The 23540-nt window shown below is 46.1% G+C and overlaps 7 protein-coding genes across 7 annotated transcripts; 5 read left to right on the top strand and 2 right to left on the bottom strand.

Moving 5' to 3' along the window:
* On the top strand, positions 1 to 2626 carry BDW43DRAFT_247303 (prion-inhibition and propagation-domain-containing protein). The gene is made up of 4 exons (XM_032039759.1): positions 1 to 843; positions 919 to 978; positions 1038 to 1236; positions 1309 to 2626. Exons 1-4 carry the CDS (start codon positions 559 to 561, stop codon positions 2346 to 2348), a joined length of 1584 nt encoding a protein of 527 aa, XP_031894214.1. The 5' UTR covers positions 1 to 558; the 3' UTR covers positions 2349 to 2626.
* On the bottom strand, positions 2395 to 6889 carry BDW43DRAFT_323917 (WD40-repeat-containing domain protein; the record flags this gene model as incomplete). The annotated part of the gene is made up of 3 exons (XM_032049842.1): positions 2395 to 5148; positions 5216 to 6744; positions 6799 to 6889. 3 exons carry the CDS (start codon positions 6887 to 6889, stop codon positions 2905 to 2907), a joined length of 3864 nt encoding a protein of 1287 aa, XP_031894213.1. The 3' UTR covers positions 2395 to 2904.
* Positions 6890 to 7052: 163 nt separating this feature from the next.
* BDW43DRAFT_316885 (uncharacterized protein) lies at positions 7053 to 7427 on the top strand (the record flags this gene model as incomplete). The annotated part of the gene is made up of 1 exon (XM_032048406.1): positions 7053 to 7427. One exon carries the CDS (start codon positions 7053 to 7055, stop codon positions 7425 to 7427), a length of 375 nt encoding a protein of 124 aa, XP_031894212.1.
* A 758-nt stretch (positions 7428 to 8185) lies between these two features.
* On the top strand, positions 8186 to 11249 carry BDW43DRAFT_247250 (uncharacterized protein). The gene is made up of 6 exons (XM_032039757.1): positions 8186 to 8584; positions 8652 to 9256; positions 9307 to 9536; positions 9636 to 9981; positions 10062 to 10626; positions 10685 to 11249. The coding sequence occupies exons 1-6, from the start codon at positions 8507 to 8509 to the stop codon at positions 11150 to 11152; spliced, it is 2292 nt and encodes a 763-aa protein (XP_031894211.1). The 5' UTR covers positions 8186 to 8506; the 3' UTR covers positions 11153 to 11249.
* Positions 11250 to 11903: 654 nt separating this feature from the next.
* On the bottom strand, positions 11904 to 14002 carry BDW43DRAFT_304668 (MFS transporter; the record flags this gene model as incomplete). Its single annotated transcript, XM_032045641.1, has 11 exons — positions 11904 to 11961; positions 12024 to 12096; positions 12156 to 12289; positions 12396 to 12507; positions 12577 to 12986; positions 13039 to 13125; positions 13193 to 13225; positions 13298 to 13542; positions 13593 to 13627; positions 13695 to 13804; positions 13866 to 14002. 11 exons carry the CDS (start codon positions 14000 to 14002, stop codon positions 11904 to 11906), a joined length of 1434 nt encoding a protein of 477 aa, XP_031894210.1.
* A 477-nt stretch (positions 14003 to 14479) lies between these two features.
* BDW43DRAFT_323915 (Alpha/Beta hydrolase protein) lies at positions 14480 to 15723 on the top strand (the record flags this gene model as incomplete). Its single annotated transcript, XM_032049841.1, has 1 exon — positions 14480 to 15723. The coding sequence occupies exon 1, from the start codon at positions 14503 to 14505 to the stop codon at positions 15721 to 15723; it is 1221 nt and encodes a 406-aa protein (XP_031894209.1). The 5' UTR covers positions 14480 to 14502.
* Positions 15724 to 18848: 3125 nt separating this feature from the next.
* BDW43DRAFT_294322 (uncharacterized protein) lies at positions 18849 to 19964 on the top strand. Its single transcript, XM_032043931.1, has one exon. It carries the CDS (start codon positions 18985 to 18987, stop codon positions 19855 to 19857), a length of 873 nt encoding a protein of 290 aa, XP_031894208.1. The 5' UTR covers positions 18849 to 18984; the 3' UTR covers positions 19858 to 19964.
* Positions 19965 to 23540: the final 3576 nt, after the last annotated feature.

Below are 23540 nucleotides of genomic sequence, written 5' to 3'. Positions count from 1 at the left end.
GGGGCCGCTCCGAGCAATTCTTACAATAGACAATCTACTCCGTGACCATTGATCCTCGATGTCCTGTCACCGGCGCACGTGGCAGAGAAAGTAAGTATACCGTCTGAGGAAGAGGGACTATCACCGGGTTGGAGGGGAATTACCCATCATGACCCTAAGGTTCCCCGTTCAGTTTGGAGGTTTCAGCTGGAGGGTCACGCTCGTCGCACAGCCTCAAGCTGGAGCGGGGCATTATTACCGCAATCATGTTGAATGTTGAATGTTTAACAGACAGAATTACCCCGCACTCGAGTGTTGCTGTTTGAGGCCAAGTGCCCCAGGTAGTGGTCGCGACAGCTGTTAGCTCTCAATTGGTTGGCCAGTTGAGTTGTCATCTCCCAGCTTAGCATGCATGCCACATTGTGGAAAATGAGATGAGGTGCTGCACTCAGCTCTGCTGGGTGTAACACAAAGAATGACTGCTCTCACACAGTGATATTGTCTCCCAATACATATTCCCAGACCTCTTTCACTCTTTCAATCTCGCTCAAGTAATTTCCCTCTCACACTTGCTCCAGAATGGATACTCGGGGAGAAATCGACACAGGGCAGGCGTCCGACATCGCTCAACTATGGCAGAGAGCAGTCGAAGACTACGAGAAAAGGACCAAGAAGAGTCTCCACCTGGCACAGTTCAGCAACATAGACCAAGTTATGAAGGGCACGGAAGGCTTGTCGAACGAGTTCAAAGATTTCCGGCATGACCGGTCGAAGACAGACAATGTGCGGACCGCATTGAAAAACAACCTATGGCTGATCCAGAAGGTCGTCAATACTGTCGAGACGGTTGGGTCTGCTGCATCAGTACGTTCTCTTATACTATATTAACAGCGTCCCGTGGATGCCGTTGATGCTGATGAGGGGATGGATGGGTGACAGGCTTTTCCTCCCGCAATGCCGGCCAGCTTGATTTTCACGGCCTTTGGGCAGGTCATGCAGGTACGTACGGGACTTCTGAAGGGAAAGGAGAAAATGACCATTTCTACTGACGCCCTTAGTCCTTTGCCACGGTATCTGCCGACTACGACAAGATCATGGGGTTTTTCGACTTCACGCATCGTTTCTTCGACCGGCTCTCGATGATCGAAGAGAAATCTCCACAGCAACGGCCGTTCCAGCGCTGCGTTGCCCGTGTCTTCTCAGGCATGCTGACCATCTGCTCCGTGGCCCAGGAATACGCCGAGAAAAAAAGATTCAGTGAGCAAAGCCGCTCTTCCTTGATCACGCTCTCTTCTTGTTTCGGGTGTTGATTTATGTCCTTTCATCTAGAGAAGTGGTTTAGCAATTTGGTTGATGGATCTGATGGGGCTCTTTCGGGGGCCATCAGCGATATGGAGGAGGCCGTGAATGAGCTGACCCAGGCCGTTGGGCTGGCCACGCTTCGGACGGTGGAGATCCTAGACGAGGTTGTTCAGAGCATGAACGGGAACGTCGAGTTCCTCGTAGCGCAGGTCACTGTGATAGATGGACGAATGGAGGCCATCCAATCCGACACGGGGACGATCATCGAACAGAACCAAGCGCTGGAATCGAAACAGGACGCCATGATCCAGATGCTGGACGAGCAATCTCGGTTGTTTAACGACGCGGTGCAAAGCTTCGAGTATATTCAGATGGGCGCCAATTTCGGGCACAGCTTCCAGATGAGTTTGTTGAAACTGGACGTCGTGCGGCTCCGGTTGACTCGATGGGGTCAGTCCGTTGGGCTGGCGAAGGTGGACGACGGTGTGAACCCACTCCAGATAAAGAGCATCGCCTCCGAAGATAGAGAGGAGGTCCAAGACCTTCTGGCCCAGATCCTGGAGCTCTTTGCGGAAGCCGAGGCGGCTTCGAAGCGATTACGCAGACGCAACAGCACCGTTCCAGTGCTGGACGCGGTCAAAGAGCTAGACAGCGTCTCAGCCTCACTGCACCAGAAGATGGAAGATCTCGCTAAGACGCGGCAGGGCAAGTTTGAGTTGGAGCAGGGCCGATTGACTATTCTGTACGAGGAGAAGAATTTCAGCCGGCTGATCGAAGACATCAGCGAATTGGTGGACGGGCTAGTCGATCTTTTCCCGGGAATCCAGGAAGAACAGCGCAAGCTGTGTGAGGAAGAGGTGTCCGGATTGAACACGAACGAGGGCGCTCTTTCGCTACTGAAAGAGGTCGCTGCTGGCCAGGACAAGCTGCTGAGTGACACGGTTGTCAAAGTCATCGAATCGACCACCACCTACACCAACAGTGTGGTGTTCTCGGGGGCGAATTCTGGCTTTCAGGTAGGAAACAATTCCGGCAAGATTAGCGGTGTTCGCTTTGGCAGTTCCTGATTCCGTCTGGTATGTGGTAGCAGTTCAAGATAAACAGGGTGGACTGGCATTCTGGACATTTCTGCCGAAAAATGATTAGTGAATGCAATCCTTTACGAAAGCAGAGAGTCTCGCGACGTGTAGGCTAAATGTATCGTCATGGCACATGGCACATGTAATCGGGTAGCATGGCAGGTAACAGGGAATCCACAGAACGTGCGTTCCACGTTCCTCTCGTGCATACTAATATTGGTATCAATTTCACCTACTATCGTGGACCCTAACAATGATAGTATCCCCGGCGTCCATAGGAAACCAGAGCAACTGATAAAGAGGAAACAGGCCTGGGGCTCTCGAAAATCATAGTGAGATGATGGAGAGATATCGATTGATGTAAACTTTCCACAACTGCTACAAAAAAGGAACGACATACAAAGAAAAAAAGGGCCACAGATGCTGAAAAACCGCATCTGACCTGACACTGACAGACCCTGAATCTTCAACAGTCAAGGGAACCTGCGTGGTTAACTCCATCCCCACCCCGACTTCCACCGAGTGTAACCCGCTAGTAATACCGTCATAGCTGAAGTGTTTCCCAGTATGGTTGTAAACTCCGTCGATCAACATCGAAGCTTGAAACAAGACCGTTGCTGAATCCGATAGCCACTTGATCGCCGTGCGCATCCCAAGAGTCAGCCTGGGAATCAGGCAATAGCCGGAGGAAGGGCATGGCTCCATAGCATAACCACTCATCTCTGACATAGAGGTTCTGTAATGAATCCGACCCCACTGGCAGCTCCTCCTCTCCTTTTGTCGGGGTGCTCTCAAGTGCTATTAGTCCAATGTCCGTTTCAAGGTATCGATTGCCTGCTGCGAATTCTATGGTATGCACCTGATCCGACGTCGTAATCTCCTTCCATGGCCGGGACGACTTGATGTGGCTACCGATAGCGCGCCCCAGATATTTCGAGGCTTTGAGCGATTTCTTGATGTTCCAGATCCTGATGGTTTTATCAGCACAGGCTGCTGCGATCTGCTGGCTGTCTGGTGAAAAGGCCACTGTAATGATTGTTGTGTCTGTATGGCCCCCTGTTGTAAGGGCCACCGAAACCGCCGTAATCATGCTCTCTGGATTGCAGTCTAGTGTCTTCTGGAGGTCTCCCGTTGCAGCATCCCAAAGCTTAATTGTTCTATCATCGGAGGCTGATGCAATTAGCTTGCCATTAGGTGAGAAGGTCAGGGTCGTGACCTGGATTAAGGAGAAGGCTAATCCCGTCAGGGTCTCAAACCTGCTTGCGTGGCCTGCCAGTGTCTTCTGGAGATCACCTGTGGCAGTATCCCAGAGATTAATTATGCCGTTCTCATAGCCTGATGCAATCTGCTTGCCGTCAGGTGAAAAGGCCACACTCGTGAATAGCTCCTCGCTCTCAGGTGAGCTCAGGAGGTCGCCGGTGGTAGCATCCCAGAGGTTGACTGCATCGTAGGAGCATGAGGCGATCTGTTTGTTGTCAGGTGAAAAGGTCACATCGATGACTGTGTATAGATGGCCTTCCAGTGTTTTCTGGAGATCGCCTGTTGCAGCATCCCAAAGCTTGATAGTCTTGTCAGCAGAGCCTGATGCAATCAGCTTGCCGTCTGGTGAGAAGGTCACGGTGGCAACACTGTATGAGTGGCCTATGGTCTTTTGAATGGCGCCTATCGTATTATCCCAACGCTTGATAGTGTTATCACTAGAGCCTGTCACAAGCTGCTTGCCGTCTGGTGAGAAGGCCACAGACATAACGGTCCCTGAGTGGCGTTCTAGTGTCTTCTGAAGATTGCCTGCAGCATCCCAAATATGGATTGTGCCATCAGTAAAGCCTGCTGCGATCTGTGTACTGTCTGGTGAGAAGGCCACACTCCGGGCAGCAGAGCTTGCCAGTGTCTTCTGGAGATCACCTGTTGCAGCATTCCAAAGATTGACAGCGTCGTCAGAGCCCGATACAATCTGCTCGCCATCCGGTGAGAAGGCCACAGTATAAACCCGACTTGTATGGCCGACTAGTGTTTTCTGAAGGTCACCTGTGGCAGTATCCCAGAGCCTGACTGTGCGGTCATAAGAGCATGATACAAGCTGCCTGTTGTCTGGTGAGAACGCCAGAGCTAAGAATGTGTCTGAATGGCCTGTAAGTATCTTCTGGAGGCCCCCTGTGGCAGTATCAAAAAGCATGATAACTTGATTTTTACGATAATAACCGGCTGTTGCAATCTGCTTGCAATCTTTCGAGAATGCCCTGGCCGTGGGCCAAGTCTCGCCCTCCTCTGGTGGCTGCAAGTGTGAATAGTGGACCCCAGTTGGGCCGAAGTGGTCGGCTATCATCTGACGGCCACCTGTGGTGGTATCCCAAAGCATGACAGAGCTATCATGGGCGCCTGCTATGATCAGCTTGCTATCTGGTAAGAAAGCCATAGCCGTTATCGCCATTGAGTGACCTGATATCGTTTTCTGAAGGCTGCCTGTAATATTATCCCAGAGCCTAATCATGCCATCATCAGAGCCTGATGCTATCTGGTTGCCGTCAGGCGAGAAGGCGACAATACCAACACTCTTCGAATGACCTGTTAGTGTCTGTATCATAGGCGTCCAACTGTCCTCCATGGGAGGGACTTCTCTCAGCCACACAGGAATTTTGTGTAGATTTTCTCTCTTCACAACACTTGATTCAGGACTGAAGATGATGGCAGAGCTGTAGATCTGCAATGGCCAGTGCGACAAAGTGTGGTAGTGTCGCAATAAAAACCGCATAGCATCCTGCACGAGTGCCAACGCTGTATAGTTATCCTTTGTCAAGTTGATGAGCAAAGACGTCGACATCACCGAAATTTAAAAAAAAAGAAAAAAAACTCACTTTCAATATATTCTCCAATGCTCTCAACACTTCAATGGCTTTTGGTAACCTGTCCAACAGGCTTAGGCATTCTAGCCATTCCAACAGCTTTGTGTGAAGGAATATGCTAACTTGACTCTTGTCGGTGTCGTTGCTAGTGTTTTTTAGATGTAACACCCAGAACATAGCTGCATAGTCCACACGGGACAGTAAGCTATCCCCTGTTCCATTTCCCAAAGCTCCCAAAGAGTCTCTAGTAGCATCAGGCCGCGGCAGTCCGACGAGGTTGGGCTTGAGGCATTCAGATAAATAAGACAGACAAGTTAGGACAATCTCTTCATGTCCGAAGCGTTCATGCGAGTCGAGTATAGACAGCCCATTCTCTCCGGCCAAATATTCTCGAGCTGACTGATGAACAAACTCGATATTGTCATCCCGCAATCGGATGAATGAAGCACAGCAATCAACCAATGCTCTAATGGTGTCCTCTTCATCAGTTAGGCCAATCACACTAGGAACTTCTTCCACTTTCAAAGGTCGGTACACCGTCATCATGGCCTTGAGCAGTCGCATACACTTCTGTACTTCAGCCCGCTCGCCCTCGTTGAGCTGGTTCAATACCTGTTCATAAAACGGATGCAGACCTGGCGGCAAGTTTTGAACTGTGGACAGAGCCTTATCTCGGCTGACACTTTCAAGTGCCTTGCATACTAAGCTTACCCATAGAAAGGTGCCCTCCGATCTTTCAGTAAGCTCAGTCTCGATTTCGCTCTTCAGGGTCGCTCCATATCTGTGCTGGCGACTGAGCTCTTCCACTTTAGAAGTAATATAAGCCTTCACAGCTTCAGAAACAGATTGGGAATGGACCTCCCCATCTAGACTGACTTGCACCTGGTCATGGCCAGCTAGTAACACCCGCTCTGCGCCGTCCCATGGTCTGCTTGTCAACATCCACTTGATTTTGGCCGGATGATCCAGTCCCTTTCGGACGATGGATTTGAGGAAGTCAGCCATGCCCTCATCCTGACACTCATCAAGAGCATCAACGACCATATATACCCTTGAGTACTTGCACTGAGCCAACATCTCAAAAAGAATGTTCCACAATGATTGCCACGAGGTTACGTTCTCGCTGAAGCACTCCTGCACGGTGTCCCAACGGCGACGGAGTGATTCTTTCAGCTCTGTTTGCTGATTTACCAGTTGCAAAATCAACCCCTTGAGAATGGCTTCCAGGGTATTGAGCTCATAGTCCGCATTCTGGCAGAAAAAATATATTACCACGATAGATTCATCCTGCGCCCGGGCGAGCTCCTCGATAAGACCGATGGACAACATGGTCTTCCCTTTTCCAGCGCCCCCCTTGATCCAAAGCAGACCGACATCGTCTCCAGTTTCCCAATTCTTGTATTGCGGGTCTTGAAGAATCCAGTGGATGGAGTGGTGAACCAACTTGTCCTTGCTCTCTTTCAGCCGATTCTTTACAGCCAGGGAGTCCGGGCAGCGCAGAGCATGGAGACAGATTCGATCGATGTCTTCGGTGGTGTACGCTATCAACAGCGTTTAGCTCCCATTCACTCCGCTGGAAATCACATGGAAATTACCCCGCGCAACATGAAATTCTGCTGTGATGGAACCGGAATTGTTTCCAATCTGGAGACCATGGTTTGTCGCATTAAAAGCAGTGGAGGCCATCATCAGAGCACCCACTGATGCAAGAGATTGTGCTGGAGGGAAGTTGCAGGTCAGCCAGCTGAATGAGCGCCTGCCTATAAATACTAGGGGTATGTCATGTGACGTGACATTTTGTAGAGTAGGAAGACCAGGTGGGCACTAGTTATTACTTTCTGTAACGAATATGGCTAAGCGCTCGGAGTTGTTGCAATCACACCCCCCACTTCAGCCGCACGAGCAAGCCATGGAGCAGGCAGCATGCATCTTTGCGCAGCTCTTCTGCATCACACCCTCCGCCCTCGATCCAGCCACGTGCGTCTTCAGAGACACATACAGCATCGAGATTGCGGGCATCCCAACAGCAGCACTAATACGGGAGCCAAGTCCGCCCTTGCTCTCGTACGTGCTGGAGGGATTCCTATGCGTGGGGAGCGCCGTCAGACAGAGTAGTGAGGATTCACGCACGCTATTGCGGATGTATAGTACCATGCTGAAGACCTTGTTGCGGGAGACGGTCGAGCATAAACGAAGGGTTTTGCTTATTGGGGGTGGAGTTTGATATGAATCTATTGTTGGAACATACGGTTGTCCTCCGATCTCGCTTAGTCATCGTTTAGTAAGCTAGTTATTTAGATAGTTTGGCCGTTCCGGCCACCCAATAGAACAAGCATACACTCGCTTCCACATGGAGTAGGTATCACGTGACCTAGAGATCCTTCTTATCTTATCCCCATTGTGTTTCTTCGGGTAGCCGTCATTCCCTTCCGTCATTGTAGTCCTATCACTTTCTGCCTTGCGCGTCCGCTTTCCCCGATAAGGTGCACTAGACAAGGGTCTGTAACAATTTGCTCAGAGAATAATATTATACCAATCTGTATGCCTGCTCATGCTTCTCATAAGCTTCAAACTCTTGATATTACCTGCTTTTCATCTCTAAAAATGGCATACAGAAAATCAGTTGAATCTAAAATACACTATGGGATCAATTATATTGATAAAGATAATTCTTTTTATCACCCTGTTCTAAGGCCTGCATGCAGGCCTTTACTAGCAGCAATATTTATAGCGCTTTTTGAGCAACTGGATTAGTTCCTTTTAATCCTGAGCAGATCCTTGCTCAAATTACAGTGCAGCTTAAAATCCCTACACCTCCAGGCAGCAGATGTTGCGGTTCTATTCCACTATTATGTCTCCGTGTCGCTCCTGTTCCTTTCTGCCTACCTTACTGCACCGCCCCTTTCACCGCTTTGTATGTAGAACTTAGCAGCATCCTGCTCCCGTAGCTTAAGAGAATCAATCATTCTACACCATAATCAGAAGCACCCAACAGCGTAGTCGGGTTTTCGCCAATGGCGAAAGCATTCAGAAGAATGCCCAAAACGGTCGCAGGAACCAGGTCCCTCATTAGAAGTACAGGGATTACTGGATGGTTTTCCTGTTTACCTACCAGACATTGTCACACACTATGCAGGTCATTATTCCCACCTCGATTCGGGCCGAGTGCGCGAGGGCCCCGAAGTATGGCAGAAAAAGCCACCGGCGGTGATTGAAGCGGTGAGACAACTCGAGACTCAGTCCGACTCTTTGAGATCCTTCATCTCTCCTATTGCCAAACATATATCCACGGACTATTGCGATATGCAAGCAGGCTCGCTTACACCGAATCAGAACGTGCAACACTCTATAACCGCGTGCCAGAGTTGTCGAGATCAGAAAGTAGGTAAATCGGCGATTTTTGCAGGATCACCCTATACAGTGCTGAGCGTTTCTGTCATTGTGATAGCTCCGATGTAGCCGGGAACGTCCTTCATGCGCTCGGTGCGAGCGGTTGCAAACCCGTTGTATATATCCCAGTCCCGCAGTTCGCCGGGGTCGGAAATTGCGCCGTAGCTCTCGCGGCGTGCGCCAGGTAGCCCGCCCTGACCAACGTGGGTATCGTGACAATGCCTCCGCTTCTGGCGCACAAGAGACTACTGTCAGCTCAAGCTTTCGCCTCAACAATCTGGCTTCCTCTCACTGTAGGGAAATTCAAAATGAAGAGGGACTCGCTTGGCCGAATAGCGAAGCACAAGAGGAGCTTATCAGCTCAACCCCACACTCTGCGGCTCGAACTAGCCACCTTACAGACGGGCTCGAGTCCATCAATATTTCTTCTCAATCATACCCAACTCACCTGCAAAACACGAGTTTGATGCAAGAGGGATTAATACCTGATGTAGACCAGCCGCCTCTGCCACCTCGAGCCCTTGGGCTGTCCCTACTAGACATTTATTTCACGCGAATATACAATGCATCCGTTCTCTTTTGTAAATCTACCCTATTCCAGCAATATCTCGACGAAAAGGTCCCTGGGGTCCTTCTCAAGGCTTTATTTGCGTTGGCGACGTTGTATGTTGCCACTTCTACCTCTTGACTGGTTGGCTAATTTATTGACGAAGATTTCTTGCTCGGGAAAACGAAGACAATGATGAGGAACCGATCGCATGGTCGGAATTGAGACTTTTGAGCGCATATTCATCCTGCGGGCTTCCATGGGCAAAGTCGGCTTTAAGGGAAGCTATGTCATCGATCTGCATAGAACCATCTCTGACGCTTCTGCAAGCGCTTCATTGCTTACAACTGTATTTGTTTGGGATCGGTGAACCGAGAACTGGTCATATATGTCTTGGTATGTTTCGTCTAGTATCCCCGTTCTCGGAATGCTTCATGTTGTTATGATATTTGAGTGCTCTTTCCATATCGAGACCGTTTGCTAAGGTTGTCCTAGCAATGGCCTACCGTTCGTGTGATCTCCTTGGATATAACAAAAAGATCGTTGATGGGATGGAAACGTCCTACATCTCGCTTGAATCAGAGCTTCAGCGGCGATGTTTTTGGGCATGCTGGATATCTACATGTATAGTAATGGAACCGGAGCCGTACGTCAGATCATCCTGGCAAGAAGCCTCGATGATCCCACTTCCCGCTGCTATATCACATGTAGTTTCCGGTCACAAGATTATTATGGGTGAGACGATGGACCATAATTGGTGCTCAAGCCTGGTGGGATCTCAGTACAAGAATACTCGCTCTCCTGTAGCGGCAGCATTGTTGGTCAAAATGGTCGGTGTGTGGTAAGTTTATCCAACATTTTACACTATTTTTTATTCGTTTCTTGCTGATGCTGAATGCATTTCGCCGTTTCTTTCCCTAGGGCCAAAGTTCAGCTCATGGTTCGCGATTGCGCTTCCTCCAGCATTGCCCAGCATCTCGATTCACTGCAAAGACTCTCACGCTTGGCAACCTCAGTCTTTGATACTACAATAGCCAACGGGGATCCAGAAAACTCTCGCAGCGTCCATGGCGTGGAGAGCACCCCTCTGGTACTATTCATCAAAGCCCTTTACCACCAATGCCAAATCACTCTGCATTCAATGGTCGTTCCTTTATTTTCTGGTCTTCGCTGTGAGCCCACGATAGACTCCGAAACTGTGAAGCAAAGTGCCGAGATTGTTATAGAACAAGTCGGTATGTTCGAAGCACTATTAGCTCCTTATATGTATGGGAAAGGTGATGCCACGCTTCTACCGCCTTTTGTAGGCTATGGTGCTTTTATCACAGGTAGTGTTTCCTTGGCCATTGAGATCTCCTGCAAATGCAAACAATCGCAAAGAATAGGCCACGGCTCGCATCCAGAGAGTCATGGATTATCGGTTGTGAAGGGGACTCTTCGTTTACTCAACACACTGCGAGTTTATTGGAGGGCTTTACACCATTCTGTGAGTAAACACTAGGAGATTGTTAGTTGTACCATAGTTCTAACATCATAATATGTAGTGGGTGACGCTTGATGCTGCACTGCAGCTCCATTTATCTAGCTGCAGATCACAAAATGAGCAGACCGGTCCACACGCCACTAGAGTCTCCGGTTGTAACCCATCAGAGACTAATCCACTGTTGTCGGACCCTCTACCATCAAAAACTACGGAGAACGTGCGGCCTAATGCCCATGAAAGACTGTCATCGCCGACAGGCCCCTCGCACGAATATCAGGGCCCCTTGGTGAGCGACCGGAGCGTTATAGAAGTCGATACTACACCACAGGTTCCACAGTCAATCATATCTAATGACTATGATCTCGATCAATTTAATACAGAGCCCGTTAGTACGACATTCACAACCCGTTCCAGTATAGTTCAGGATGATGCCTGGTATAATCTGTCTTTTGCGGAAGCCGGGGTCGAGGAGTTTGCAGGCTTCGGACCCTTACACATGTTCCAACAAGGGTGGAGGATCTTTAGTTGAGCAATGATCCATTGATTTTGTATTCTTGTACAGCTAGCATTTGTTCCGTGAGAGGTTGGACTAGTCAGCTTCAGAAGTAGATTCAATTGTCAACCACATATTGCTTCAGTTCTTGGAGCCTTGAGCATCGTGTATAATATTTATATACTCTACTACGAACGCATCGTGGTAAACCTTAATTCCGTTGGAGTGGCTTCTCACTATTTTCTAGTCCAACGATCATTTGTGTCATCCGCCATACCGATTAACGGAATCCATCGGAAAACAATCTGTATTGTTCGCAATCTCTATGGCTTACACTGAGTAACATAGTTAACATCATTTATATTTGTACAATTATAGGATTGTAATAGTCGTACTATCACCACTCCCCCATAAATAAGCTACCATGCTTCACATCTTACGTAGAGGTAGTTGCATTGTTGAACGATTCGTTTCCGTTCCATGACCTAATAGATTATACGCAGAAGATTCCAAGCTACAATCTATCGGCTAATTTGGGTAATCTATGTCTAAGTCTATTATATCTATACCTAATATATCCCGCTCTAATAGCTTCTAGAAGCTCCACCGCGCATCTAAGACCTAAACCATGGTTGCCATTGAAGACAACCAAATGTGCACCCAAAGTTCGAAAACATGTATTTCACCAGGAAATCTTCCATAATCCCGCTTCCCCAGAACATTGGAAAGGCGCGGTACTCATGGCTCTCGCGTAAGTGCGGCCAGAACAGACAGCAAAGCAAGCCGACTACGAGGTAAATCGGCTTCTTTTGCGAAGTTGTGGCCCGTAGTTGTAGAATATATACCTATCGCCCGCAGATTTATCAGTCATGAAAGTATCTCGCACAATGATGGTAAAGCCACTTACGGGAACGGCAACATCACCAAAGTAAGGAACGCGAGCAAACACGAGGCCCAGTGTAGCCCTAAGCGTTCATACACTGACAATAAGACACAAGTAAGTTTTTTTTTCCATGAGTGGTCATCACTGCGAACTCACTCTGGGTCCCGAACAGTGGGAAGGCTCCTGCGAATGTCGATCGAGTAAAGCTGTTCGCCGCTAAGGCGCTGGCAGCGTAGCTTGGGTAAGCGTCGATGAGAAACGTAAAGATCCCCGAATAGACCAGAATTGTGCTATTATAATAAGATTAAAGACGCATTTCTTTACCATAGGTTGTAATTCAGGCGATATCTTATAGTCCTGGTTGAAGTTCGCTGGTGGATTGATAGGGCTACTTACCCAGCTCCGAAAAGTGCACTTCCGATCATCGGGACGATGCAGTGAATACTTTTGTAGGTTGTCCACAAGAAAATGAAAAGCCCCATTGTTACCAAGGGTGCTCCCGCTATAGCTGTAGGTTCAGGAGTTATCATCAGTTATTACGTGTCAACACAGATGGAATGTCAATGAGAAGAAATACCTGGAGGAAGCCTCCATTCCGGGTAGAATCCTGAGCCTTCGCCATTTTGGGCATGATGATCTCTTTCCAGCCGTTGGTAGTTCGAGCGCCAAAATGGATCTGAAAGAACGGCCAGGATCATCCCAACAAGAAGACTGATAAAGGTGATCCCACGCTGCCATAACTCAAATCCATATACGGATTGAAAGACAATCTGGAATGCGCCAAAGAACAGATAAAGTATGCCCAGCAAGAGTGAAGAATATATGCAGAGGCTTAGGCACATAGGTTCTAAAGTCAGGAGCATGACCGGTCTGACGACGGAACGGAGGATCAACTGGCTCGGAGCGAGGTTAGCACTCTCGCTTGGTCCAAGCGGCCACGGGTTTCCGGTCTGCTTTCTGATCTCTTGTGCCTTTTGTGTCAGGATGCTGGGAAGCAGTGTTAGCTTCTTCAGAGGGGTATGAGGTGCGGTGAACTTACGCTGGATGATGGGTTTCGGGCACAAATACGTAAATAAAGACCAGCATTGCTGCAGCCCAGGACAGTAGGGTGTAAAAGGTCCATCGCCTGTATTCACAGTTTTAGAATGGTATTACCAGCCCATGAGTTTAGTCGGGTTCCCTCTCATACATACCAATTTGCATACTGGTTTACAAACCCACCTACACTTCAACGAGTGATAAGGCTACCTATAAGTTCAAGGCTAAATAGGAAGACAAAGTCCATAAGGTACACTCACAGAGGCCCAAGCTCAGGTCCAACAAAGGGACTTGCGGTAGACACCATCATTGGAGCAGCCAGCTGATGCCGAGGAAATAAGTCACCTACTGTGCCTCCTGCAACACTGAGGAAGGCGCTGCCTGCAAACCCATTGAAGAACCGAGCGATGAGTAGTGTTTGGATGTTTCTCGCCAAAGCACAAGGTACGAGCCATATAAGAAAGCATGTGAATGAAGTGAGAAAAATGATCCTACGCCCGTAAAGCTATCGTATGGGTTAGGTTTTATTTAAGAACCCGCAAGCCTCTGTCGTACCTCGGATAAAGGACCTGAAATCAATGGACCGAAGCCTAAGCGGACGAAAGGTCAGTGGATTTACCTGTAACAAACAAGCAGAGGGTAATATGCCGGACTAACCCATGCCAAATACGAACAGTGATAGGCCCAGAGTCGCAACCTCGCGGGAACAGTGAAACTTATTGAAGAGTTGGTCGTATGTTGTTGTGTATATCGAAGATGTGCATGCCCTAATCAACTCTCAGCTTGCTAGGTAATGAAAGTTATGGTCTATAGTCCTCGAATACTGACACGCAAAGTGAACAGAGCGATACAATAGTAACAACCAGCCACTTTCTAGCTAAACCTATGTTATAGGGATGCACAGGGTCATCTTCAGCCAATTGGACAACCCTGTCAAAAGTATTCTGGCTCATAGCGTTGCTCATATCAGAGTTTGACTCCGGAGATGGCCAACAGAGGCTACCTTCCTCAGATTGTATGACAATTTGATTTGAAATGGTGAGTTAGCTTCCCTTATGAGCATATAGTGGTAGGAATCAAAATGCTAAGTTAGGATATGACGAGAAAATAATTTCATATTTGCAGCACACAAACTTATTTAGGGAGCCACCGCTAGCCAATCTCCCTTTGAAGCCCGTGACTCACGTCTCGTGTCATCACTAGCTTACAAATGAACATAATATACATAATATTAATCCCCATAGATATTGCAAATTTGGGTTTTAGACCTGCTCATCGGACCTAGTGGAATTGAGATGGGGTATGACTCGGCCCGACTTTGAGCTAATGATTCGGACCGACTTCGGCAATTCTGTCACATGACTCAGTGACCAGCTCTTCAATGAGATACTATAAATATCCTATCCTCACTTGTATACTATGTCGAGCTAGCTATGCCTAGAATTGATCAAGGGCTCAAGTGGTCATGCTTATCAACCATTTTTTCAAGTCCAACGAATGTTTCAGCTATGAGACACTTCGGGCCGCTGGGTACAGTAACTACGGTGGAGCAGATCTTGGGGAGGTGATAGCGATCATCTCCAAAATTCGAGCTGGCAACGAAGACGACTGGTTGATTGAATGGAAAAAGGCCGCAGACCGAGCATTTTCCGGTGCAGAGCATTCAGCATCGGTGAACAACACTGTCAGTGCCTACGAGGGCTATCTTCGTTCGTCAAATTACTACCGAACCGCCGAGTTCTTCCGTCGCGATAACTATGACAACGATAAAACAGCACAGTTGGTGTACGAAAGATCGGAGACCGCGTTTGTAGAGGCGATGACGGTGTCTACATATGCCTACGAATCGATCAGGATTCCCTATCAAGGCACAACCCTCCCTGGTTACTTTGTCAGCCCGGACAGTACAGGTAATGCGCGACGTACTATTATCTTTAACGGCGGGTATGATTCTACCGCGAGCGAAGCGTGGTTTGCCCTTGGAGCTGCAGCCCTAGCAAGAGGATACAACTTTCTCGCCTTTGATGGCCCCGGCCAGGGTGCAGCTGTCCGACGACAGCGCCTATACTTCCGCCCCGACTGGGAGAACGTGTTAACCCCCGTGGTTGACTTTGCTTTGCATCGCAAGGATGTCGACTCCAATGCTATAGCGATCTTTGGCTGGAGTATGGGTGGATTTCTGGTGGCACGAGGAGCCTCACAGGAGCATCGAGCCCAGGCGATTATTTTGGATGACGGCGTGTACGACTTCGGATATGCGTTTCGAGCGAACCAGCCATTTTTCGTGCAAACTCTTGTCCAACGCGAATATGATTCTATTTGCAATTTCATTTTCCGTGGTGTTCAATCTCTGGATACGGGTGTTCGGTGGGCCCTACGCAACGGCAAATGGACTTTTGGGGTGACATCAGAGACAGAGCTGATGCGTGCAGTCAACCTCTACACTCTGGAAGGGTTGGCTCACAAGATATCAACCCCTTGCCTGGTCCTCGATGCAGAAAATGATCATTTTCTCAAAGGTCAGCCGGAGTTACTTTGCAGTCACCTGGGATGTGAGCATGAACTTGTTCGTCTAGGAGCTGATGAAGGTCTCGACACGCATTGCCATCAAGGCACCTTTTTCAGGTTACATCAAGTTATCTTTGACTTTCTAGAACGACGCCTAACTACAGTTAAGGCTAAGTAACATTATTCTAGGTTTCTTCCTCAAGATGTGGTGATATATGTCTGTGGTTGAGAGGGTTAGTATGTGTGATATTGTAATATAATTGCACTACATGCACAGAATTCCGTCTTCAACAAAAGACGAAATAAGTTCAGTACAAGTTGGCCTCAGGTTTAGAAGCACATAAAATATGCCACAAATCTACAGTCCATTCTAAAAGGTCTAGTATATGAGAAAGGTCCAATACGAGGTTAGCTTTGACAACGCTGGAGCCACAATACTTGTGCTTTGTTTGCTGCCAACTTAGCGCAAATTGATGGTCTGTTTCCTTATCGTTCGTTTTTCGAAATCCTTGTGGTCCCCTTTATTTGCTTTCTTTTCATTTCTTTTTCTTTTCGACTTGCTTCCCCTCAAACGCCATCGTTGTTAACCTGTCCGTGTTGCATAGACAGACGCGCTTTGACCACTCCTGAGAAGTCTGAACTGACTCGGGTACTTGTCTCTGGCTCTACCATACCACTGAATCTTAAAAGTGGATCAAGGAAGGGCAGAGTGCCCTCTACATCTTTGGCTCTCCCGGATGCGGCAATATCTATCTTGCATATTCAGTAATACAAAATCCCGCTATCTTTTAAGAGTCATTAAATTAAAAAAGTTCTCTTGTTATTAGGCTTCCCTGTTTCTCTTTCTCATGGCCAGGTTTCGGGGTTTATGCGGTCCCTTGTTCTTTGGATTTATGGCTCTAGGCACATGTCTTTGCTGCAGATGATTCAGGAGACATTTCCTTGGATAGAAGACAGGCTTGACAATAAATTTCAGCGAGTCATCCTTAGGACTCTTAGTTAATTAATACATGCCTTCCTGGATCTGTCTGCGAAATATAGCACCGGACCATCCACACAGCATTAGATACTGATCAGTACACTAGATTAAGATCTCTTTCTACTTTATAATGGCTGCTTACTGCCTAAAGGTTATTGATTCTAGTGGAGTTCTACTGGTTATGCGCGGCCCAGTTCCAGGACAGTGTCAGTAATATAATATCCACTATTACAATTATTTCATGTAGCCTATTGTTAGTAAGATCTGTTTTCCAGGAAAACAGTGCAGCCAGAATAAGTTATCTTATTTATCTATCCTTTCCTCTATATCTACCTGGAGTTGAATGCCTGTGCCGAGCTTTTTACTTCCAGATAATTTAACTATACCCTAAAGAATTCCTTAAGCAGGATTATAACTTATTCTTAAGAGCCGGAATTCAGTGTCTGAAACATATCTACTGAGTTACCGCAACACCTGGATGCGGTATTTGCTGAAGTTTCCAGATAGAACCTTGTTCCCAGATATCTAGGATATAACAGGACTAATAAAGCTTAACTTTTGACGCGCACTAGGTAATTGCCCTGGACTAGAGTATACTGCCAGATACCTGTTCATGTATTTATAGGCCTCGCCATAACCCGTAGGTTGTCAGGTTGGGTCGAACTAGGCTGACCGTTGGGACGGGATTCCCGTTCTAGCCCTATATTTGGGATGGGATGGGAAACGGGATGCCAAGAGGGAAAACGGGATGGGATGGGACATTCCTGTTCCTTTCCCATCCCATCCCGTTTTCCCTCTTGGCATCCCGTTTCCCATCCCATCCCAAATATAGGGCTAGAACGGGAATCCCGTCCCAACGGTCAGCCTAGGTCAGCCTACCTAGAGGCACGTGAAATCCAATACCCTAAGTTAACATACAAAAGCCTTACTAAGCATGCCTTATGTGATTGCATACTAAGGCGACTTTTGGGCCCTATATATAGATTGGCCATCCTGGATCCACTATAAGCTTGAGGTCAAGCTTATTCTAAGTGGGGGAGGATGTGGTTCCTAGTATGAGATAGGACCACCTTATATATATACCACTTAACAGGTTGACTACTTTTTAAGTAGTCAATTGCTGAGCTTTTAGCCTAGTGGTTATGTGGCTGGCTAATGGAATCACAATGATATATTATATTACTGATATATCATATCATGTCGCTGACATGTTTCAATTATAGCGCTGCCATGATATAGCTTGTTAGTGATATATTCTAGATCACGTGATTCATTAATTATGTATACAAGATAGTTGATCTCATAAGTGGGTGTTCCTTGGTGCTTTCCCTTTCCTGGCGCTAGTGTCTGGTTCCCTGACTGTTGTGTCACTGGTTCTGCCGTCTGATCCCGCGTCCGATAAGTGCACTAGACAAGGGTCTGTAACATCCGGTAGCTTTTTATTATACCATGATTCTATAAACGTCTTACCTTTAAAGATAAGAAGCGGCTTCATAATCCAGCCATCTGCAGGTATACATTCAAGCGCGGTAATATTCTCTGAATATTCAGTAAATCAGCTTTTATACTAAGCACTTTTTAGTTTTTTCCACTACCTGGTTAAAAGCAAGCCATATTTATTAAAGTTGTATACAAGGCAAGCGGGAACTGCTTTCAGCAAGTTTACAAGCTAATTATACCAAAATTGAAGCTGTCTAATATTCTCTATATCTAAACACTTCTTCTCCTTTATATTTTGAATTACAGGGCTTAATTTAAGCTTAGGAGGAAGCTATTTAGCAAAATAATAAGCCGATAATCTACTGATATGCTTCTCGGGATCAACATACTGTACAGTGAGATTTCCCCATTCTTCAAGCATCGTGATCGTGACGCGAAGGTATATATCACATATACAGGTAATCCAGTGTACTAAGGCCTTCTCCTGATACTGATTTAATACTTTATTTGCAGGGATTTGAGCTGTACAGGCGTTTCCTTTCTTGTGAAGACGGCCGTACAGTGTATCGTGCAGGGCACCGAATTACTGTGTAATTTCTGCAATATTCAGATTTTGTTTTTGGCAAGCAGCTTCAGCGGCCTCATTTACACGCTTATCTAGATTTTTAAGTATTTTAGGCATTTTAGGTGGTCTGTAGAGCTTCAAAAAGTTAGGAATTCAATTATTTTGCTTTGCGTTGAAAATTGCGTTCCGCTGACGACCACCCACTGGCGAAAGGCGGTGGGTGGTCAGAGCGCCACTAACACATCTTGCCGGGTTGCTTCCTCATGATCTGTCCTGAATCTAAGAGCTTTCTCATAAATTACTATGTAAACAATCTTACTGCCAAGACAAGAAGTACACTAGTGCTTTTTGAAACACACCTCAGCTCCCCTTAACCATATTTTCTACTATCCCCCCATTCCTCCGCCCGCTCAACCGCGGACCATGAATCAAAACATCTCTCCCAACTTATTATAATGAATACAACGAGAATTCTTCGCTCCATCTACAACCAACACAAACTCCCCACCCTCCATCGCTTCCGCAGCGTCGCGCGCTTTCCCACTAGCATCGGTCGCGCTTCACATCCCGCCAAGTGCCTGCATTTCCACCCGTTCCGAACCACAATGAGTGCCTTGCAGATCCCCAACGAAGACCGGCCCATACAGCCATCAAAACGTGACCCCACGATGGAAACAACTTATAACACTGCCGACGAACTGGAACGGCTCCTCCAAAAGGATAAATTCAAAACCTGGGGCTTTGTGATTTATCGCTGCACATATCAAAGCGACTCTGACTGGGAAAAATTTATGACTCGCTTTCTCTACCATGTCACTGAAAAGCTTGAATTCTATAACGGTCTGGATCTCTTAGACAGCTTCGCCCCTATAGTCTTTGAAGACAGATATTTTGACGGCGCGAACACCGCTCTTCTACGCAAGCACTTCCAAGAGTGGGCTGCGACCGCGCCACAAGAGGAGCAGGGCATTGATCATGCTCACTTTGCACAGTCAGGTCGGTATCGGTTCTTTGTTATGGTGGACCAGGAAGCTTTAGAGTCAGTCCTAGGCGCTCCTGATCTGGATGACTGTAATGAAACTGGGTTTGTGCGCCTGGTTAATGGGGATTGGAAGCCGGAGGAACTGGACGAGGATGAATTGGCGGAGTGTGGGAGATCTGCCCAGTTGCAAGAGTATGAGCCTTTGGAGGGATGTACTTTGGAGGATGTCGGTTGGATGAAAGTACTTTATGATGATGCAGAGGCGTGGGGGTTCCTGCACATCTGTACTTCCATAGACTGGTTGACATATTACCAGCGTCCTCCGGTGATTCAGAGGAACATGTAATATATATAGGTGGGAAGGATAATAGTTCCGGCCAATTAAGATAGGCATGTTTGTTTTATTACTTTTTTATCTTATTCTTAAGCTCATTTATTATTTGTACCAAGAAATACTCAATGTCCCTGTTATTTTCCTATCTGTTAGCAAAGGACAAACTTCGGTTAACAGCTGAGAAGGCTGTTACTGAATGTAAAGATTCCATTAATGAATTGGCCTGGTTATGGCCTTGCCAAATCCGCGAACCCTGCTCGCCTCGCATGGACAAAATCAGCCGGCAGTAACTAACCCCGGCCCTACTTGCATCAGGATAGCCATTCAGCAGCTACTAACTTAGCCGCATGGGGAAATTGTGACAGCCTCTCAAAATGATGTTTATCGGCGCTATCTATCTAGAATTCTAGCGTGGGGAAAGAAACGCAAAGACATGAGACGCGCCTACAGAGATATAACGTAATCGGTAAACGAGCGACGCATGTAAGCGGGTGACGCGCCACACACCATATTGAAATTTAAAATGATCAAAACACCATGACTTTAGACTTCTATATAAACATGAGTAGTTCTATCGATTCGGACAGTGCGTAATTTTATGGCCCTGTATACCACAGCCAGAACATTTATGTGGGGCGCGCCTAGGAGCCGATTCAGTAGGCAGAGCCCTATCTGCCTGTTTGGCTTCATCTGCCTGATTTCGGCGCTCTATAAGGATTTGGGCTTCAGGCACTGATATGCCTTCTTTAAAAATAATCTGTATAATAGAACACTTTCACTTTCTAGCCTGCCTTTTATATAAAGCCTTATATTACTTAAGTTAATACTTAAATATTATTATATCATATATAGCTTGTTCAGTACCTTTAATCATTTAATTTAGGCCAGCTTTAATAGATAAATCAAGACTATAATATTAATTTTTAAGTAGCTTTTTAAAGCTAGATTCTGACTTCCTTTAGCTACTTAACTATATAAGATATTTTAGATACTGAGCTGCCTTGACTGCTAGGTAGGCTGACCATTGGGATGGGATGGGAAATTCCCATTCCTGTCCCATCCCATCCTTGGTATCCCATTCCCTATCCCATTTTCCCTCTTGGCATCCCGTTTCCCATCCTATCCTAAACATAGGGCTAGAAATCCTATCCTGTTTAACTATACAATGCGGGATTTCTAATCCTAGTTTTAAAATAGAATAGGATTTCTATCTAGATTAATTATAAAAACAGGATTCCTATATTTATCTTGGTATTATTTTAGGATTTTAGAATAGAATAGAATTTCTATTTTCTATTCTAAAATCCTAAAATCCTATTCTATTCTATTCTATTCTAAAATCTCTAGATTATCCTGTCCTAACAGTCAGAGTCCCTAACCTAGTTATATAGGTAATAAGTTATAAGAAATATTAGACTATATAATAAATTAATTTTTAAGAGATTCTAAATTATATAGATATAGAGTCTTTAGCTATAAATTAAAGAATTAATAGTAGTAATAATAGTAGTAGTAAAAGATCAAGAATTAGTCTTCTATCCGAATAGTATCTGTAGACTGACTATTAGGATAGGATAGAATAGAATAAAATAGAATAGAATTTTCCTATTCTATCTTATTTTCTCTCTTGGTATTCTGTTTTCTATTCTATCCCAAATATAGGGCTAGAACAGGAATCCCATCCTGTTTAACTGTATAAAATAGGATTGGGATTCCTAATTTTAAAATAGAATGGGATTCCTATCTAGGCTAATCATAAAAACAGGATTCCTATATTTGTCTTGGCATTATTTTGCATTTCCCATCCCAAAATCCCAAAACCCCATCCCATCCCGAAATCCCTGGGATTATCCCGTCCCAACGGTCAGCCTAGTTGTAGGCCTCAACCCAGAACCCTCAAATCTGCGGGTTTCGGGTAACCCGCGGGTTATGGCGAGGCCTAATTGAGGGCATAAACCGCAGCTTTGAGAGTCTTCTTTATTATAATAGTAGATAGAGACTGCTCAAAGCAGTGGCGTGTTACCAATACTGTATCTGCCTATATAATGGCTCCAGGAGGCATCTGCCGCACATATTAACATTGCCTAGTAGTAGGAGTCAGAATAAGATATCACTTACCGGCACATAACAGTGGTAACCACCTGTATAATAAAGACAGACATGATGGCTCTCACAGACTATATAAGTAACACTTATCTCTGATGGGGCTAAACCGCAGCGCTGGAGACACCACAGGCATCACTTTCCACTATTTTCAGATAAGGGGGTGTCTGTGTTATCTTCTGAAGATAAGGAGGCCTCATCCTCCAAAGAGAGAGAGAATGAGAGATCTTTCCTACTCAAGAAAGTAGAAAGCGTGATATCATCCCTACTAAGGGGGCCTGGAGACATAACCACTTTCTCCAAAGAGAAGACTGGAAATAGACTTGGCAAAAAGCCCCCAAAGAAAGACGATATAGGAGGAGATACAGAAGAAACTGAAGCCTACTGATAATACAGGAGACAGGCACGGTTCTTCTTCTTATGCCTATTGGTACAGTAGAGTATACAAGCAGCGGCAGACCAATATTTAACTATCTATTAAATATACCAGTAAAGTCAGCATACACACAAGCCCACAGACAAAGCTATAAAAGGGAGCAGGAAAGAGCTTAATATAGAATATAATTATCAGCAGAATAAAGAATATAACAGTGCCTCACCTGATAGCTCAGGAGGCCTCAAAACAACAAGATACAGGCAATATAATAAGCAGAATAGGATACTGTAATTAGAATAACCTGAACACGCAGTGTGATATAGGAAAACAAGGTACTTACTATAGAGATAAAAGAGATTAGTAATTAAGAAAAGGAATAAGAAACAGTATATAAGAAATCACTATATAGTAGATAATATATAATATAAGCAACGCCTAGGTAACAGAATCAGTAAATAGTATAATATAACCACAACACAATATTACCACCTAATGTCAAGTAAGTGAATGGAATCGGGCGTTTCAGACTATAGGGCACGCGGCAGAAATCAGGATCAGACCCTCTACAACATAACTAATGTTTCTACACTCCCTAAAATAGAAAATGTGGGGCTATCCCCAAGTATAGAATCATACACTGCTCAGAACCACTGAACACCTATACCCCGCGCTCGCAACCAACCCCCGCATAAGCCGGGGTCATACGCCAGTATAAATGAGCACCTATGAAGCCCTGAGGCCAGGGCTTTCCGAGAGAGGGGGGTAATGTTAGGCGCACCTCACAGCGCCTGCAGGTGATATAGTAGCATATGCAGGTCACGTGCTACCCGCTGCGGTAAAATTCTGAGTGCAACCCAATAGCTTCAGAAACCAGTGATCAACCTCTGTGTATGGTAGTAGATCATTCAATAGAAACCCAGTCCTCTGCTCCTGCCACCTGCGGCGCCGTAGCACGCTATTCCCCCTACTACCTGCGGCTCTCTGAGCTGCAATTAACACTATAGTTAAAGACTTATCAAGTCTTGTAGTAATTAATCTATACCCTGTCTCTTACTCTTCAAGGTTTGTAGTTTAACATAGACAGCACTAGCAAGATAGATCTTTATTAGCAAATAATCTGCACAATGATATGCTGGGTAAATGATTAAACTTTAACAGCACTTGTATATAATCTTTGGCTTACCTGTGTTTACATATGCAACCTGATTAAATAATG

Source organism: Aspergillus alliaceus, assembly GCF_009176365.1.
Source record: "Aspergillus alliaceus strain CBS 536.65 unplaced genomic scaffold BDW43scaffold_88, whole genome shotgun sequence".
Taxonomy (NCBI): Eukaryota; Fungi; Ascomycota; class Eurotiomycetes; order Eurotiales; family Aspergillaceae; genus Aspergillus; species Aspergillus alliaceus.
This window is presented reverse-complemented; position numbering and strand designations above follow the sequence as displayed.

Excerpts from the sequence above, each read along its gene's own strand:
- BDW43DRAFT_247303 (XM_032039759.1), top strand. The coding sequence starts at position 559 with ATGGATACTCGGGGAGAAATCGACACAGGGCAGGCGTCCGACATCGCT. Across the intron at positions 844-918 it reads CGGTTGGGTCTGCTGCATCA|GCTTTTCCTCCCGCAATGCC; the intron begins GTACGTTCTCTT and ends GATGGGTGACAG. Across the intron at positions 1,237-1,308 it reads CGCCGAGAAAAAAAGATTCA|AGAAGTGGTTTAGCAATTTG; the intron begins GTGAGCAAAGCC and ends CCTTTCATCTAG.
- BDW43DRAFT_247250 (XM_032039757.1), top strand. The coding sequence starts at position 8,507 with ATGCAAGCAGGCTCGCTTACACCGAATCAGAACGTGCAACACTCTATA. Across the intron at positions 8,585-8,651 it reads AGAGTTGTCGAGATCAGAAA|CTCCGATGTAGCCGGGAACG; the intron begins GTAGGTAAATCG and ends TCATTGTGATAG. Across the intron at positions 9,537-9,635 it reads AACTGGTCATATATGTCTTG|CAATGGCCTACCGTTCGTGT; the intron begins GTATGTTTCGTC and ends AGGTTGTCCTAG.
- BDW43DRAFT_294322 (XM_032043931.1), top strand. The coding sequence starts at position 18,985 with ATGAATACAACGAGAATTCTTCGCTCCATCTACAACCAACACAAACTC.